Source organism: Balaenoptera musculus, chromosome 6 (assembly GCF_009873245.2).
Source record: "Balaenoptera musculus isolate JJ_BM4_2016_0621 chromosome 6, mBalMus1.pri.v3, whole genome shotgun sequence".
Taxonomy (NCBI): domain Eukaryota; kingdom Metazoa; phylum Chordata; class Mammalia; order Artiodactyla; family Balaenopteridae; genus Balaenoptera; species Balaenoptera musculus.
In genome coordinates, this window is record NC_045790.1 from 94,823,700 (window position 1) to 94,843,428 (window position 19,729).

The 19,729-nt window shown below is 40.7% G+C and overlaps 1 protein-coding gene across 3 annotated transcripts in view; it reads right to left on the bottom strand.

Moving 5' to 3' along the window:
• SUSD1 (sushi domain containing 1) overlaps positions 1–19,729 on the bottom strand; it is a 142,351-nt gene that overhangs the window by 77,337 nt on the left and 45,285 nt on the right. For all 3 annotated transcript variants that reach the window (XR_005020433.1, XM_036856666.1, XM_036856665.1), the window contains exons 7-10: positions 12,726–12,823; positions 11,918–12,104; positions 4,386–4,495; positions 1,082–1,274 (exon numbers count right to left, since the gene is read on the bottom strand). Coding sequence is in view for 2 of the 3 variants with exons in the window: in XM_036856666.1 (XP_036712561.1) it covers positions 1,082–1,274; positions 4,386–4,495; positions 11,918–12,104; positions 12,726–12,823 (588 nt within the window). In the remaining variant the exon portion in view is untranslated. The remainder of the gene's footprint in view (positions 1–1,081; positions 1,275–4,385; positions 4,496–11,917; positions 12,105–12,725; positions 12,824–19,729) is intronic.

A 19,729-nucleotide genomic window follows, 5' to 3' on the forward strand; every position in this document is an offset into this window, starting at 1 on the left:
TCGAGCCCTGGTCTGGGAAGATCCCACATGCCACGGAGCAGCTGGGCCCGTGAGCCACAACTGCTGAGCCTGCGCGTCTGGAGCCTGTGCCCCGCAACGGGAGGGGCCGCGATAGTGAAAGGCCCGCGCACCGCGATGAAGAGCGGTCCCCGCACCGCGATGAAAGAGTGGCCCCCGCTTGCCGCAACTAGAGAAAGCCCTCGCACGAACCGAAGACCCAGCACAGCCAAAAATAAATAAATAAATAAATAAATAAAGTAGCTATAAAAAAAAAAAAAAAAAAAAAAAAAAAAAACCCAACTGATGAGGGACTTCCCTGGTGGCACAATGGTTAAGACGCCGCGTTCCCAATGCAGGGGGCCCAGGTTCCATCCCTGGTCAGGGAGCTAGATCCCACATGCATGTGGCAACTAAGGAGCACGCGAGCCACAACTAAGACCCAGCACAACCAAATAAATAAATAAATATTTTTTTAAAAAAAGCAACCCAACTGATGAAAGAACAAAAGAAATGGTAGAGACTTCTGCATCCCTCTCCGCTAGGGAGGGCTGTGGAGTTGACACAGCCGCCTCTATTTGGCTTCCTTGCAAGCAACAGGAGAAGGAGCCTGACCTGCTTTAGGCCACTGTTCTCTGTGTCGGGTTAATGTGCTCGTACAGCGCCGTCAGGAGGCCTCCTTGTCCTACCCATGTCCAACACACTGCAGCTCACGTTTCTGATCTCCTGGAAGTTAGTTCTAGTTGCCCATAATGACTGCCCTTAGGGTTCAGCTGTCTTAAATTTGAGGTGAGAGATAGGAAGCCTTACAGTATTCGCAATCCATCACTCCTAGGAATTCCTGAGTAAAGCAGTCCACTCCTGGTCTGTACCGTCTCTGAGCCAGAACCCAAGTGGGAAAGGGGAGAGGTGGTAAGATTCAGGGACCCTGTGCCCCAGAAAACATTGGTAGTTTGTTAGAACTAGAACCCAGGTCTCTTGACTCTGAGACTATCATTCTTTATGCTGCCCCATGTTGTACAGTTCAATACACATATTTAACTTGTTGTCTTGAGATACCAAACAGAAAGACATCTACACCCACCTGCTGGTGCGGTTGTTATTGTTATTTGCACTGAGTGCTGCTCGGGAGATCCCAGGAGGGTGACATTCACTGTGTACTCAGTTGCTGGATACAGATCTAAACACACCACTGCGGTTTGTTCCCTCGTTGTGAAGTTAAATGATGTTGCGTGATAAAAATTATGCAGATACCGCCTTTGACCTAGAACTTTAAACTGTCGTGAGATTAAAAGAAAGCGATGCATTAAATTCATTTGGCTTGCAGATGTCTAGACTACAAGCAAAATGGAAAGAAAGCAGGAAGGTTCCTTCTACTTGTCCTCACCCACACAGAATTATTTTTAATACAATAGCAGGCTAAACTGGACGAGAACTTTACAAAGCTACCCTACGTACCCTATTCAACCTCCCTCTCAACCAGCTATAAGACTAAGCTTAAAATGCATAACTACATCTCAGATGGACGAAATGTCAGGCTATTCTAAAGTAACCCCTTGAGCCTTCCCAGGTGAAGGAGACTGTACTGGAGTTACTGGGCAAAATTCTTTTCATTTCTTTTCATTCATAAGGAATCCATAGACAAGCCTCATGGAACAGACTTTTTACACTGTATGAGGACTACCCCAAATTATGCATTCAAAGCAACTGAGTCACGGTACTTCACTGGAGCCTTCCTATTAGAGTTCTGGAAAACAGTTTTTGGTCCACAGAGTCATCACACACACTGGTAACCCAATAATGCTCTAACCACTGCCAACTCAAGATGTATGTATAATACAGGGATTTATAAGAGAAAAAAAAAAAAAACATGTGAAGTTCCCAGAAGCAATACGATCAGCTCTTGATCAATCAATGTGTTTTAGCTGGATGTACATGTTTTTAGTGTTTCCTTTGATGCTTGTGTCATTGGCTATTCCACCCTCTACCCTTCCTCATCACTGTCATTCTTCCACAGACATCCAAAACCCTGGCTCATTTGGGAGATTCCTCTCTCCCCCAATTCCTAGCATTCTCTTGGGTAACATAAAGGTCCTTATAGGTAAGCCATCAAAACCTGGCCTCAGAGTTGCTTGAGTTCAGGGCTGTGAAGTTCCTCCACTCCGCTTCAGCTACCCACATCCACTGCCACGTCCTCGACTGTCATCCTCGGAGCTGCTCCACCAACATCTCACAATTCCTTGTTCTTCTGGACCACTCATTCCCACTCAGTCTGTCTCTCTCAGGAAATCCCCCAAGATTTCCTCACTCAAGATTTTCTACCAATATTTTAACACCCCCATCCTCATCTTCCCACCTATCTTGGATACCATTGTCTACCATCACTTCCACCATTCTCTTTGCCTGATACCCTCAACACCCTTGCTGCTTTGTTCTCAATTTCACCCATTCTTGAAAACTCAAAGCCCTGGGCCAATCCAGATGTTTGACTTCACCACTTCTGCATTCAGACTGCTGCCCTCTGCTGGAGAAAAACCTCACAACTATGGAGGCTGCATTTCTATACAAAGTCAGTCTCATCCTAAACTACATGTAGTTCAGTCTATAAACAAAAAATTACTTTCTAGTTAACAAACTTTGGATCACACTGTCTGTACAATTTTGTAAGATAGTCCTTTTACTTAACAACATATTAGAAAGTTTTTCTCTATCATTAATTCATTCTGTAAATAGACAGACTGCCTATTATTTGCCAGCCAGAGTATACAGTGTTGGTTATACAATAGTAAATAGATACAGGTCCTAACCTCAAGAAACTCACAGGTAAGTATCTAGGCAAATAAAATACCCAGGGATAAGTGTTATAATACATGAAGCTGGAGGAGTACCCAGGAGGGACACCTGACCCTCCTCTTTGGGGATCAGGGAAGGCTTCCTCATCTTAATTGTGCACTGAAAGAGAAATTAGCATTAACCAGGTGAGTTGGGGATGTGAAAAGTAAGGGTAGGAAAAACAATTCAGAGCAGGGACAGCGTTTGGGGGAGGAGGTCAATGAAGGCCTCCCACCAGGGAGATGACTGAGCTGAGTCATTGAACTCTTTAATCATTTTAGTGTAGGACATGAAGTGAGAATCATTTATCTTCTTAACCAAGTAGTTAACCAGTTGTCCCAGAACCATTTATTTCTGTACCCATTCGAAAAATCATCTTTGTTTTATATTAAGTTATTTGGGTACCTGAATATATTTCTAGGTCCAGTGTTCTTTCCAATATTAAAATTTGAATATTTCACTCACCTGCTTAAAATCCTTCAGTGCCTCCATATAGACATAAAAAATAAGATCCAAGCTTAAAAGTACAGGGTACAGGGATGATCACTATCCAGATTTTTGCCTCATCTCCTCCTACTCCTCCTTGCTTTCTCTGTTCCCCAAGAAAGCCACATTCTCAATTATCCAATAAGCTATTCGACTTGCCCACACTGCCCTTCTTCACCTCATCCAACATCTTTTATCTGGTTAATTCCTACTTACTGTTTATGACTCTGCAATGTTTTTGCTTCTTGTTAAAAAAATTGTACCTGGACATGGGGATTTCCCTGGTGGGCCAGTGGTTAAGACTCTGCGCTCCCAATGCAGGGGGACCAGGTTTGATCCCTGGTCAGGGAACTAGATCCTGCATGCTGCAACTAAGACTCAGCGCAGCCAAATAAATATATTTTTTTAAAAATTGTACCTGGACATATATACACATACATACAGTCTCCTATTCCATTTATTTACTCTTTATCAAAGCTCTCATTACACCATATTGTAGTTGTCTGTTTACTTGTATGTTTATATTAGTTCAAATAGAATTTCCAGGTCCTAATACATGATATTCTTTTGGTAAATGGTTAATGAATTAATTCTAATTTAATACTTACTTAGTCTACTCTCTGCCAGATGATTTGCTAGGCACTAAAAATGATACAAAAGTAATAAATTTCAGTTCTTGCCTGAATATACTTATAATTTTACTTGAGATTTGTGATGTTTATAAATTCAAGTTAAGTGAGGACCAAGAGCCCTGCAATAAGTTTCTTAAAAACCCACATCCATGTGTGAATTTGATGACAAAATAAGCTGCAACTATAAATGAACCAAAATAAAATATAATACATGTGAAATACCAGACAGAGAAAATGATAGCAAATCACCCAATAGTGTCTTCCTTCAATTTAGTCCCTCACTTGCAGCCATCTCACATTCATCTCTAGAAACAAAAATCAAACAATCTAGAAGTTCATTCCATTAGTGTTTTTAAATACTCTGGATCCCCACTTGGAGAGCACCCAAATTTTTAAGTGACACAATTCATTAACGAATAGCATAAGAGATCTTCTTACTTGGTACATTCGTTCTGATCCAACTTTCCTAGAATGCCTGTTCAATTTCAAACAAGCTTCATTATGTATTGAAATATTGAAAATCCTGTCATCTTCTAAGAGATCATCACCTAAAAGATAAGAGAGAACACAGGGAAAGGTTGTATCTTCTTAGCAAAACATACCATGGCCAAGGACAGCTGAAACTCTGAGAGCCAACAGAGTGTTTAACAGCAGAAGCATCAAATCTGGCTTCAAGTCCTAGCTCTACAACTTCTTAATTGCATGACCTTAGCTAAGTCACCTAACCCCTCTGAACCTCAGTTTCCTTATTTGTGGAATCAAGTAATCAGGTTTGCTTTTCTTATATCATAGGCTGTTGAATCAAATGAAATAATGCATATTTTAAAACTGTTGTAAACTAACAAGGCTGTGAGATTTTTAGAGAGTTAATTCTATCACTTGGATGGCCCATAAGTAAAATGTCATGAAGGTAAGTATATCAATAGCCAGAAAGTCTGAGAATAAGGAAAAAGCTGAATAAAAGTCAAAGGTCAGGGATTAGAACTCTCAGAGCAGGTGTTTCCAACCTAGAAGATGACCAGAAAGTAGATGACCAGGCAAGATGTTTATTCTCACAGCAGACAGTATTTCAAGAGCTACTCAGATGAGGCAATGAAATAATCAGAGAGCTGATATATTTGCATCGCTATATAGAAAAAAAGTCATTTCATGCCTCCTGCAGCCTAATTCATTCCTTCGATGTTCTATTTCCTTAATGCAGGAAACGAAAAAAAAGAAGAAGAAGAAGAAATCTGTTACTAATGAATTAAAGAACCCACAGAGAGTCTAGTAGTACCATGGTTAATTTTCAAGGAAAAGCAAATTTCCTAACAAACAGGTCTGTACATTTTCTACAAATGAGAAAAAGTTAAATGTCTACAGAGAGAAGCTTTTTATTACTATAAGATAGTTATATTTCTCCCACGGGAGTCTTTGCTACCTAAGAAGTAATAATGATAACAATAAATTATTCTACTCAAAATTGGAATTGTCCACAGCATTTTAAATATCACTGACATAGGCAGCACCAGGCAATTAGCTGTGGGAGAAAATATTCTTGGTTAGCTCTAACTGGAAAATGTAAAATATGGTTATGAGAGAGAATTTGAAGACCTATCACAATGTGCTCTCTGTTATCTTCATAGCTTTCATTTTCAAGATTTCATAAGGACACCAGAAACAAAAATTTCCCCATGTACGCACATGATTTTGAGGTATACCAAATATATGTACGTGAGAAATACCACATATAGTATATGTCTGTACACAAACAGAGCATAAAGCAGAAGTATTGTCTGCAGAGTTCCCATCTCAATACGATTTTCCCACCTATAGCCATTATAGTCTGAAAACAAAGGCATCTGGCTCCGGAACTTCCCACCTCCAACCCTGACAGAAGTGACTGAGAATAGTGGAAATGGGTCAAAATTTGCATCTGGGTTGGAAAGAAGGATTGACTGCCATCCATAAGGCAGAAACATGAAGATATTTTTGCTTAGCACAATGTGGAAGAGACTAGGTAAAGAAAGATGCTGAGAGCTCTATGCAACATGCCTTCCAAGCAAAGGAGCAGGGTTCCAAAATCTCAAAGGAAGGAATAGGGGAGGACTGGTGCCCATAGAGGTAGGGGCTGGAAGAAAGGATAGGCCACAGGACTGCTCCAGCTGGAGCCATTTAGCCTGGGGGTTCCCAATCCTAAATGCACATCAACCTCACCCAGACATGGCAGATCTAAAGTAAAGCTTGGACATCTGTGGGGTTTTTTGTTTTGTTTTTTTTACTTCACCAGGCAATTCTGATAGGCACCCAGGGTTATATACTCTGCTATCACTATTTCTACTTCTAATAATAATAATAATAATAGCCTTTCCTTAGCACAATGGAGATCAGTAACAGGGAAGGACTTCTAAGGGGAGGCCTAGGGACCTGGAGGTTCCACCTGACAGACAGCCTGGGTCGGCAAAAGGAGAGACTTGGTTCCTTCCTGCCTCTGTAGGCTATGGCACCATAATGAAGCCAGGTAATGCTGAGCTGGCCCAAGAGCTACAGCTTCACCACTCAAGATAGCAAAGTGCTCAGAAATAAAACTCAGGGCAGTAGGTTTTCTCACAGCTGCTCTCCAAAGGATACTGGATCATCCAACCAGCAGGAAATCCTTCAAGATGAGATCTGAGATAAGCATACTAATATTATCCAATAAAAAGTAAGATCAAAGGGAATGCCATCCATTTTATTATGAGGGAAATATCAAACCTAAATAAAACTTTTATCTTCCAAGGATAAATAATATAGAAAGGAGGGGGGGGAAAGCCTATGAAATGATTTTACAAAGAAGAAGAGGGAGATCGCGCCTAGAAGGCAAAGAATGAACACTGTTGAAAAAAATAGTGAGCAAAATAATGGTAAAATTCAGCAACATCTGTTCCGTACTTTCAGTAAAAAAAATTTAAAGATGATTCAAACAGATTAAGGATGAGATGGTAAGAGAATGTGATAGCAGAGAGGAAGCTGGTTGAGAGAGGCAGAAATAAAAAGGGAACTAGAAGAGACAAAAAACAAAAAGAAATGAAAGTGCAACAACAGAATTTAAAGTGCATCAGAAATGTCAATGCAGGGACTTCCCTGGTGGTGCAGTGGTTAAGAATCCGCCTGCCAATGCAGGGGACACAGGTTCGAGCCCTGGTCCGGGAAGATCCCACATGCCATGGAGCAACTAAGCCCCTGTGTACCACAACTACTGAGCCTGAGCTCTAGAGACCGTGAGCCACAACTACTGAGCCCGCGTGCCACAACTACTGAAGCCCACGCACCTAGAGCCCATGCTCCGCAACAAGAGAAGCCACCGCAATGAGAAGCCCACGCACCACAACAAAGAGTAGCCCCCACTTGCCGCAACTAGAGAAAGCCTGTGTCAAGCAATGAAGACCCAACACAGCCAAAAAATTAATTAACTAATTAATTAATTAATCTTTTAAAAAAAGAAATAGTGCATATATGAATAAATGCATATAGAGAACAAACTTGCTACATACTCACAGAAGGCAAAGGAAAAAGGCATGGATATAAAAAAAGAGAAAATAGAAGACCAATGCAGACAGACAAGGAATTCCACATAGGAGTATTTGAAGAGCAAAAACAAACAAACAAAAACAATAATCAGAGATTTAATGAAAGAAAATATTCCTAATGTGTAGATAGATTGAAATTTGAAGATCCAAAAACTCACACGGTACTAGGAAAACTTTGCAAAAAACATTAACATGTATATAACCCATGACTGAAATTTCATGAAAGAAAGGACTCATGTCTCATTCACTATTGAATTCCTGATGCCTAAAACAATGTCAAACACATAGTAAGTGGTCAAAACATTTACCATGTGCATGAGTAAATGATTAAAGTCTTGAACTTCACACGTAAAGAAAGCTTCTATGATATCCAGGCTGAAAAATCAGATTGTCTACATAGGATTTTTTTTTTTAATCACACCTTCAAATTCCTCTTTCAAAACTTTAAATTCCTAAAGCCAATGTGAAATGCCACCAGAATTCTGACAACAAAGGTTTTGGCCCAAGAATTTTATCTTCAATCAAGTTCCTATTCACTTGTGAAGACAACAAAAGGATGTTCTCAGATAATCCTGGGCTCAGAAAGTATCCCATTCCTCAGTAAGAAGATAGAAATCACTGTGCAGAGAGAGAAATAAAAATACAGAGAAAGATAGAGATGTTTTGGTATGAAAGAACTGGCAGTAAACACTGAAACTATTAAAACATATACCTATTTAAATAATTGTTATGAATATTGCTATAAGTTAATATAAAAATGAATCCTTTAAAGATGTAGTACATGTTAAAAATAATTAAAAATAAGAAGCTGGCAATAAAATGCTGTATTAAACCAATAACATAAGGGAAGCAAAAGGGGAAGGAATAAAAGGAAGTAAAGAATGCTAACTTCCTTATCTTACTGGGGGAGAAGTTAACATTATTTCAGTCAACACAGGCAATAAGAGAAATACACATTCAAATAGGATTTTTTTATTTTTGTTTTTTAATGTGTAATGCAGAATAAAAGCAAAATCTATACTGTTTGAATCACTGAAAAAAGAAAATCCGTGCAGCAAAAAGAGAAAACAATGGACATAGCAACATAGCATAAAAAAGAGAAAAAATTAAGATGACAGAAGAAAGGAAAACCATATCACAAACAACACTAATGTAAATTGCTTAACTACTACTTTTCTCAAAACGGTTTGCAACATATGCTGTCTCCTAGAGTACATCTGTAGCAATGTTATCCAGATAGCTTTTAAGAAGAACAAAAGGGGGGCAAAGGCATATCATGCAAATAGAGCACAAAGAAATCAAGAAAATCAGGGAAAAAAAAAATTAAATAGGCTAAAGTGAGCCACTTCTTAATAGTGGAAGTAAGAATCTACAATTAAGATATCAATCACGAACATAAATATCATAACATCAAAATGTGTGAAACAAAACAATTAGAATTTCTAAGAGAAACTGAGAAGAATGGCAATCCAAGTAAGCAAAAAACAGTAACAACAACAAAAACAGAAGTCCTGAAAAACCTTACTACTAGAGTTGATTTAAGACTAGATCTTACCTTACAAGCAAACACTCTACCTATTATCACAAAACTTTGCCAAATAGTAAGCCCCAAGAAAATGTTGATAAATTCCCCACAAAGAATACTAAAATGTAAAAAAAAAAAACTAGAAATCAACACCAAAGTGTAAATGTTAAAAATATTTTAAACCTACCACTTGATAACACACATAATTAATCCTTCAATCAATGGGGAAATCAAAATAGCAAGTAGGGACTTCCCTGGTGGCGCAGTGGTTAAGAATCTGCCTGCCAATGCAGGGGACACAGGTTCAAGCCCTGGTCCAGGAAGATCCCACATGCTGCAGAGCAACTAAGCCCCTGTGTGCCACAACTACTGAGCCCGTGTGCCACAACTACTAAAGCCCACGCGCCTAGAGTCCATGCTCCACAATAAGAGAAGCCACCACAATGAGAAGACTGCGCACTGCAACGAAGAGTAGCCCCTGCTCGCCACAACTAGAGAAAGTCCACACGCAGCAACAAAGACCCAATGCAGCCAAAAAAATAAATAAATATATAAATAAAAAATAGCAAGTATATAATGCTTTGAAAGTAAAAATAAAGAGAACATATATTAACACCCTCATAAATAATTCTTCGATCAAGGGAAAATCAGAATAGCAATTATACCATATCTTGAAAGTAAAGATAAACAGAACATGTATAAATGCCTAAGGAATTCTGCCAAAGCTCAAATCCGGAAGGGAGGAAGAAGCACTGAAGGCTTTTATTATCAAACAGAAAATAATGGAAATAAGTTGAACTATGCATTCAACTCAAGAATTTAGTAATAGAACAATATAACGAAGTTAAGAGAATCAGGAAGAAGGAAAAAATAAAAAAAATAATAATAAGGGGAGAAATTAATAAGACAGAGAAAGAAAAACAATTAAAAAACCCAAGAGATTACTCTTTGGGGAAAACAACAGTAATAAAACAGACAACCCAAGCGAAGCAGATCAAGTGTTAAAAATAGAGAAACACAAAACTACAAATCGAAATAACCTGGGGTTATATAATCTGTAACCCCAGAGGAGTTGTAAACAAATATTCCATGTGACATTCTGCCAATATATCTGCCAATATATTTAAAATCACAGCTAAACGGACGTTTCTTAGGAAAGTACAAATTATAAAAATTAACTCAAGAAAATGTAAGAAATATAAACAGACCCCCAAAAGCATAGAAGAAACTGACAAAGTTATCAAAGAATCATCTCCCAAAGGGGTGAAACTTAAATAATATTATGAGCAATGTGTCCAACTTTAAGGGAAGGGGATAATTCTAAAGTGATATAAACTTTTCCAAGGTATAAAAAATATGGAAAACTTCCCAATTCATTTAAAGAGAACTAGCATAACGCTAATAATGAAATCAGATGGCTAAATGTGCAGGATATAGAGGAGGGAATGACAGATCTTCACAAGAGTGCATAAGGAAACAGCAAAGACAAAATTTGAGTAGATATGGAGTAAATGTAGAAACGTACCTTGTTCCCAGTTGGAATAATTCAATATAAATCCCAATTCTCACTAGATTAATTTGCAAATTTAATCCAACTCCACTTAACATTTCAGACAGAGGAAGGAGGTCTGGAGACATTAAAAAACTCAGCCATGGTCACCCAACTCTTAAGCGGCAGAGTTAAGATGCAAATCCAGGTATGTCTGACCCAAAAGGCCATGCTTTTCTCAGTGGAAATTAACTTGAAGAGGTTGAAGAGGATATTAGTAAAAACAGCTGACACTGAACAGCAAGCTGTCATTCTGACTGAACAGAGATAGATGAGTTTGGAGTCCTGGGATGCTCTTTTAAAGAAGACATATTCCTAATAAATCCACAGTAGTTTATTTTTAACTTTGAACAACTTTCTCTAGTTACTATATTAATTTGACAGTATCTTTCCCTACCTAGTATTTACTTAGAAATAAATCATTTTGTTTTATTTATATACAAGTACCCTGAGACCTATTTTGTATAATTTCATAGTTGGCTTGATATTGTTAAGACTGGCAGACTTCAATTATTTCTGCAACATCCATGTTACTTCCCAGTTCCTCGTGGCAGCAACACCTAAAGGTTGAGTTTTCTTAATTAGGACATCAAATAGCTAGTTGAGAACTACCTCAACTCATCCAAAATAATAAATGTCACCAATGGCTTTTCAAGGTTTGCTTATTAGGAGTTTAATTAGTCCTGACACCCCACAACCAGAATTATGGAAAAAAAAAAACTTACTGTAATTGTCATGATGATATAAAAATCCATGTGATAACTATGTGCCTTGGGGTTTATTATGACTTCTTGAAGCTCCTTCTTGTCCACTCCTCTTTTCACCCCGCATCCACCCTCCTGCATCCTAGGGCTGCCTCCCCGTCTCCACCTGCCCACGCTCAACTCGGTTCCCCACCCCCAATCAGTCCTAGGGTCAGTTCCCATCCTGGAGCACAGCTCCTGGGTCAGCCTCCCTGGCTCCACCTTTCCCATAGGCAAGAGTGAATGCCTTTTGAGTTTCCTACCAAAGATAAACCATGTGGCTACCCTCTATTGCCTTGGATAACTGAAATGGACTGCATCATCACCTACTGTTCTCCTCTTTTAAATGCCTTATTACCTTCCACGTCAACCAGAGGACGCAGCTGAGAATCAATACATCAGTGACCATTCAGCTTGGCATCAATAGGATAGGAATCTCTCCTACCAGACCCGCTCTGGTTCTGAGCCTTAGAGCAATTAATCCCCCGGCTACAAATCTCAGAAAGCAACCGTGAACTCTGCTAACCAGTAGATTCTGAAGCACATTTCCCCACATCCTGTGCTTAGCATTTTCTAGGAGGAAATGAGACTTCACCTCCACCTACCAGCTGTCTGGAACCCAATGATGGCTGGCACAGAGCGTCTGGGAGAGGCAGTAGAAATGTGCATGGTGTAGTTGGTGCCCTGGTACAGATCTAGGCACACTTCCGGGGTCCTGTTGTCTGTGGTCAAATTAACTGTCTCCTCATGAACTGTTTCCACGGGGTCCAACCGTTGTCCTTTTATGTATATCTTTGTGAGGGGAAAAGACAAGAGAACCCACCATGACTCCAGTTAAAACAAACAAGAGAGATTTTTGTGGTGCTGGAACCTACTCTCTTACTACTCCCTTTAATACTGCACTGCTCACCCCAGGGGAGATAAATAGGGCAAACCTCTGCTATCAGGTATCTGATGATGAAATCTGATCAGCCCAGTAATCCGTAAATGCTGAGAAGCGACATAAAATGAGGGGTATCTCCAGGGAGTGCTATCCTGCACTCAAATGACCAGCGATCAATGGAGGCAACACAACCTGAGACCCACTCGCTGCAAACTGTCACCGAGGCAGCAGATGCTTCTAGGCTTGTTCTGGGGGAGTGAAATACAAGAGCTTGCAAACAAGCGATAATGATGATGCCAAATATAAATACATCCCACACACATACACGCTGGAGGATGACAAATATACTAAACACAAAATGTAAAATAAAATAATCCGGATATCTTAAAAATTCTGTTCACTTGTTTAAAGAACTATGGGATTGGAAAGCTATTAGATTGAGAAGCACTTCGGGAAGCAAGTCCCTCCTACTCTTATTCCCATGGTAAGCATTTCTGCCCTAGCAGGAAAAAGGAGCTCACTTTACTTACCACATATACGATCTTGGAGTTTATTCTTCCTGGGTTTATTTGCCACCTCACACAAGTGTTGTTAAACACTGACACGTCATTAATTTCTATAATTATTTCTAAAATAGAAAAAGAGAGAGTCCTCTCACAAAATGCATCAATGAGCTTTGGAAAAACCCTAATGGCCACCACATTAGAGGGCATGACTTAGTTTATCTGCCCAGCTGGTCTCTCTGATGATCACCATTCATGCTCTGATTCAGAAACCGAATCAGCAATTCAAGCTACCCCAGGCCAATCACCCAATTTAACTTCACCATGAGTGAGCTTGGCCCATTACCTGATTTGGAGGAAAAGGAAAGATTCCTGCTTAAGTATGGTTGAGAACTCCAACCTGTGATTGGTCTGACAGGCCACTGGATGCCACTGGTGTTCCACTCCTGTGGGATAGAAAGCGGCCCAGAGCTGAGCCCTGAATCCTCCCTGCAGCTGCACAGGTAAGATCAGCTTCCGGCTTCCTCATCCCACCCAGCTGATGGAGAGTTATTTCCAGGTCACTGCTGTTCCCAAGAGGGAAATGACACGCATCACCACATGGGACCATTCCTCAGGAGCAACCCGTTGGGGTAAACTAAATAAATTCTCCACAAGGTCCCTGGATACTTCCAGGGCTCCTTTAACTGAAGCTATTTAATCCTGACTTACTAGGAAGCCACTAATTTCTTCAAGTTGTTCTGCTTTTTTTATATATTCTGTGTGTATTTCATGTAATATATTTGGCAATATGGGAAACAGTATTAGGGCCTCGGTTCCTGAGGTAACACAGTTTCCAATGAACCTAGTGAACCACCTAGGAAGTTGTCCAGATGGGAAGGGGGCAAGGATCTAGCTTTTTATCCATTTAATAAATTACTTGCAGATAAGTAAAACTATTTTTACTTGCAGTTGACATACTCTTGTCTATAAAGAATCCTAAGGAATTCACATACACACACACACACACACACACACACAAAGCTAAGAAAGGAGTTCAGCCAGGTTGCAGGATACAAGGTCAATGTACAAAAATCAATTGCATTTCTGTCCATGAGCAAGGAACATTCCAAAAAGGAAACTAAAAAAAAGAAAATTTCACTTACACCAACATCAAAAGGAATAAAATTCCCTGCGGGTAGAAGTTACCAAACCAACACCTCTGGAGAAGGGAATCATCATCTCACCCACAGGAATGTTCCTCAGCCCAAATTCAAGCTTCCCCATTGAATCAGACATCCCTTGTGGATGTTCTAGAACCTCTCAGCTTCTCCTGTTCCTTGTTCCAGCCCTGCATGGGCTTTGATACCATGACCGTGTCTTGTCTCCCATGCTGGGGCTTCCCTGCTGCATACCCTAGCACATGCAACCTGGAAGTGGTGGGGGGAATTAACACCTCCTGGGGGACAGGAGGTACTAGATAAGTCTGCCCCTTATCTTTCTTCCCCTTGAAGGGCAGACCTACAAAGACCTCTCAGGGCGCTGTCGCACTGATGGAGCAATACTTGCACTCAGTGAAGACCATTGCAACAAGGCCTCCTTACACTGGCTCTGCTTCCTTCCCTGCTCTACTCACCTTAGCCCTCACTCCTGCTTCCTGGGATAGCATTCCCTATTGTGAAAAAACTATAAGCCCTCTGCCTCAGGCCCTGCTTTCTGGGAAACCCAAGGTAAGACTCCCATCAAGAAGGGTGAGAAAGATAAGTCTCCGCGCCAGAAGATGTCTCTCTTCATCTCAGCTCCCATCCTTCCCTTCTAGTAAATCTCTTCTCAGCCTCCAAGTGGGAAAGGGAGCCTGCACCTCAGGCACCTGTAGGGTTGACTAATTTCTCCTCTACTCAGAACCAATACTATCTTTAGACAGACCCTAGTCTACTGCTCTCTTTGCCTATGGAAGATTTTATATCTTTACTAAATCATCCCTTCAGCAGCATTGCCGAGGTTCTCTGTTACACATTACCTGGTCTTGGGTAAGCCCAGGTCAGCTGACTATAAGTGGGAATAAATGGAGGCAGAGAGAGGAAAACAGGCAAACTTCTGGAGAGACACCAGAGGATCACCTATGGCTGTCTAAAGCACTCCTGGGTCTCTACATCAATGTTTCTCCCTGGAGCACAGATAATTTGAAATCAAAGAAATACTCCAGGTGTGGACATGGGTATCCTGATAGATGCAAAGACCTATCCATTCACCTCCTTGGGTAGCATAATGTTGATGTTGGCACCAGTCTTTTATCAGCTTGAACAAGCCCCAAATATTCCTGGCCCTTTCCCTCTCCACTGACCTTCAAAGCCCTAGAGTTCTAGACTCCTCTGCTCATTCCCACATCCCTCTGATACTCACCCTCTGGTCCAGAAGGAAAAGGAAACATCCCACCCCTCACCTTCTCTCTGAGTTGCCAGTAAAGCACATTTCCTTCCCACTCGGGACCTCTTTGCCACCCAAGCAGAGATTAGAAAGGAAACATGAAAGTTTTCTTTCTTGTTCTTCCTTTTTGCTCATTCACTATGACAACTGCAAATAACATCTCAAAAATGCTATCTGCCTCCAGGCTGTGCCATGCTCTCTGCACAGAGGGACCCAGATCTGATTATAGGGATGTCAGATATTTCATCCCAAGGAGTAGTATAACAAAATCCGGTTGCTTTTCCCTCCAGGTGTCTACGAATCAGCTGGAAAAGACTTCTTTATAAATGTACCAGCTATTAAACATCCATATCCATGCTGCCCCTTTAAAAGAGATGACTTGGGAGACTATGGCTTAATTCTAATAGTACCGAAAACTGAAAACATTTCTGGAAGTTCTCTTTGGAACTGACTCCAGGGCACTTGACCCTTAACTGAACGATTATCGAATGCCAAGCATCCTCCCATGCCAGGCACTGGGCTGTGACAATGATCAGAACAGAAGTCCTTCCCTCAGGAACATGGCTTCTAATGGAGGGAGCAAACATATAAGCAGAAAAATTACAACTTGATAAATATCAGAACAAAGTTGCACACAAGTACCACAGGGTATAGAGAAAGAAGCCATCAACTCTCACTGGAAGACCTGGGGAAGCTGGCTTCGTGGGGGGCATGACCTTCAGGACTGAATGGCTGAAGAGTGAGGAAGACAGAAGACAGAACAGCAGGTCCAATGCCTGCAAGTGTAAAGGGTGTGGCAGATTCAGAGTGGTGACAGAGACGTGTAACGTGCTGGGGAGGAGGAAAGAGGGGAAGCGAGGTTGCAGAGAGAGGAAGGGATCAGACTTGGGAAGACCTGCTCGCTAGACTAAGCACAGACTTACTCCGACGAGACTTGGAGAGCTAAAAGCCGGAAGATGATGGGGACCTCTTTTCTTAGAAAGATAACTCTGGTGTGTTTTGAAGGAGACACTGGAGGTCACAAGGAAAGAATGTGATACCCTTTACTCAGTGATTACAATACATCAAACACTGATACATAGGTCTTTATAGATTTGATCACACTTTCCCAGCAGTCATAGGAGGCAATCATAAAATCAATAATGAGTGAACATTTATTAAGTTGTTACTATGGACCAGATAGCATGTACAGTACTTTAAATGTATCATTCATCTAATCTTCAAAATAACACCATGAATTTGACATTATCGTGTCCATTTTACAGACCTAAGGCTTAGAGAAGTTAAGTAACCTTCCAAAGGTCACACAGCTAGTAAGCAATGAAGTCAGGATTCAAAACTAGACCTGCCAGACTCCAAAGCCCAGAGCCTTTGCACTGAAGTAGTTATTCAGCAAAAAGGTAAAAAGATGAAATCAGGGCACTGTATTTAAAACCGTGAGCGATTCTGAAGGAGAAGCAATAGGAGGCAAGAGATAAGGAGTCTAGGCTGACTGCCAGTCTCTGAGCCTGAGAGTCTGAATGGATTGCCTTCTACTGTACTCATAAGAAATATAGGAGGAAGCAGACTGGGTTTGTGAGAAAGAGACGAACGAATTGTGTTTAGAACATGCTAAGTCTGAGTTAATCTACCTGGGTGAAAAAAACAGTCTTGAAGGTCATCAATGGGTAGATGGTAGTTGAAGCCCTGGGTGCAGGTGACATGCCCAGGTAGGGCATGGAGAGCAGGTGGCGTGATGGCAGGGCACTGGGACACATGGAAACCAAAGGGGAAACTAGAGGAGAAAGAGGAATGCAGAAGGAGGTCGGAGGCTGGCTGGGAGAGTGTGATGCCTCGGGAGTCAAGGAAAGAGAAGATCTGAAGGAGTGTCTGCTTCCTCGAACGTTATCTCCCTTCCTTCCCACCAATGCCCCCAACCTCCTCGCTCCCACCCAAGAAGGGCCTGGAGCAGAACATAAGCACTGGGGGCTCGACCTCTTGCTCTTCTCTCATATGGCTCTTTCTTCCCCAGTGGAGGGCATGTGGTGCCATGATCAGATCTGAGGTCTGACTCTGGACAGAGGCAGGCAGAGCAGGTCTCTGCCTTGTGCAGCTGTAGGACATTTAGGCTTCTCTGGCCTAAACAAAGTAGGCCCCCACAGCATCCAGCTGAACTCTGCATTGGACTTTGGGGACAAAAGCCTCCGTGGGTTATAAAGTACCTTTGCTTTGCTTTAGATTCTGCATGTGGCGCATGGGTGCGTGCGCGTGTGTGTGTGTATAAATGTACATATATAAAGTTATGTATTTTAGTATTCTATTAGCATCCAGTATTTCTCTGTGGTACTCATCATGTTTGTAACTAAATAATTTTGTAATTAGTTATTAAATGTCTATCTCTCTTGAATGTAAGCTCTATGACAGCAAAGACAAGATCTATCTATCTCTCCATCCCCAGAAACTAATACAGTTGGTTGGACATAGATATTTTTAAAATATTTATCATTTGGTTGACTGGTTGAATAGATGGATAAATGTATGGATAGCTTATCAACAATGCTAAATGTTGTGGAAAGGTTAAGAGGAAGGAGGATTGACACTAGAACATGAATTTGACAGGTGGTCATCAGTGACCTTGAGAGAGAGCTACAGTGAAGTGGGGTGTTGGATGCCTGATTCTCCTTCAGGAAGCTCAGAAGAGAAGAGGGTGGGCGGGGACAGATACAGTAAGCACAGACTACTCTCTCAGAAGTCCCATTGCGGCCAGCGCCTAGTCTAGTGCACTCTCTTGGTTTCCAATTTTATATCCATTTTCTCTACTTTTGAAAACAGTAAAAGGTCCTACAGAATAAATTCAAGAGACCTTAACAGAATGTCAAGCTCAATGTCATTTCTCGTATCTGATTTCAAAAGTGATATGACCAGTCTTCTAATATGACTCATAAACTACCTCCAAAGGCAATTCCCAAATAGATTACAAAACCAACACATTTTGATAATAGCAGCATCACTGAAATGAGGGTATGGCTTCCCAAGGTGACAACGTTGAATAAATGCATGTTTGGCTATAAGAGTTTTGCTATGCTTCCTTTCTTCTTTTTAAGTCATTAGGGTCACATAAAATAGGTAGAAGCAGCATGGCTTAAAGTAGTGCTTTTCTAAAATGCATTATACACTTTAGGATGATTTTTTGGTGGCACATGAATACATTTTTATATGTCTGCTTTGTATTGGTTTTTGTGTATATTTGAAAAAACCCAGGTGTTCATCAAACTCATGATATCACATGTATTACTGTGTCCTTGATCAATAAATTTAAATTAAAATTTTAAGTTTTAAACATAAGTTGTTTTAAGAAACTTATTAAATTAAAAAATACTTCTGTTCTGGCAAACATTGTCAGGGTGGTCTACAAATAATTCAAGCTTAGGAAAGTGGCAGGAGACAGATCGTGGGCTTTCCAGGTTTAAAGGCCTGAGTTCAAATCCTGTCTCTGCACTTTACTAGTCATTGAAAGACCCTGTGAAAGTTGCATAAATTTCATGAGTCTCAGATTACTCATCTATGAAATGAAAATATCAACACTTCACAGGGTTTTTCTGAGAACAAAATGAAATCAAGCATCAAGGCTCCTAGCAGAGCCGTGGGTGTTTAAGTTGGTGCACAATCAATGGTAGCTATAATGCTTGACGGTCTAAACATTATGCACATATTCAAACAAATCCCAGCCATGTGGCTATCTGCATAAATGTGCCCATTTATTCCGGCTGACCTTTCTCTTCTATCTGAAATATGTCTAGCTGCGAGTGAGCACTCACTGGGCTGAAGAGGAGGATCAACAACAAAACAGAAGGGGCAGGAGCTAACAGGAGGCCTGGAGGCATTTGGACTCAGTCCCGGAGTCGGGTGAGGGGGCCCAGAAAGGATCCCAGCAGTCAGTCTGTGTTTCCATAGAGATGTTGCTCTTTAGAGAGCCTGGAGTGAGTGAGCGTCAACTTCATAATTATTAACTCAGATTCTAAACGTAAAAAGCCAAATGACCTGTGCAGAATGAAAGCCAGGGACAGTCTTATCAAGAATGAATCAGTCCCTTTGATCTTGAGGTAAACCAACTCACTGAACATCAAGCTTCCACCTGGGGTTTTTCCAGACACTAAAGTAATTGCCTAATTCTCAGCTGTCTGGAGTTTCCAGTCTAAACTGGCCTTAAAAAAAAATTAAAAAGTCCCACCGCCTTGCCGGAGTTCACACTCCATTAAAAACATATACAGATCTAACTGAATCACTTTGCTGTACAGCAGAAATTAACACAACATTGTAAATCAACTATACTTCAATAAAATTAAATATATATATATGTGTGTGTGTGTGTGTATATATATATATATACACACACACACAGATCCATCCTATTAATCCAAAGAAATAGGGACTCCAAAAATATTTTTAACTAACAACCACTCACGTAAAGTGAAGATAAGTTATTCTACCCAACTTAGAACGAAACACTCATGTATAAAAAGATGGGTAAACAGAATGAAAACAAAGGACAAGGGTAGAAGGCATTCACAGGTTAGGCAGAAACATAAAAGAAGATGGGGAAAAAACCCAAAAGTGCACATTGAAGGAGGTAAATACAAAATACA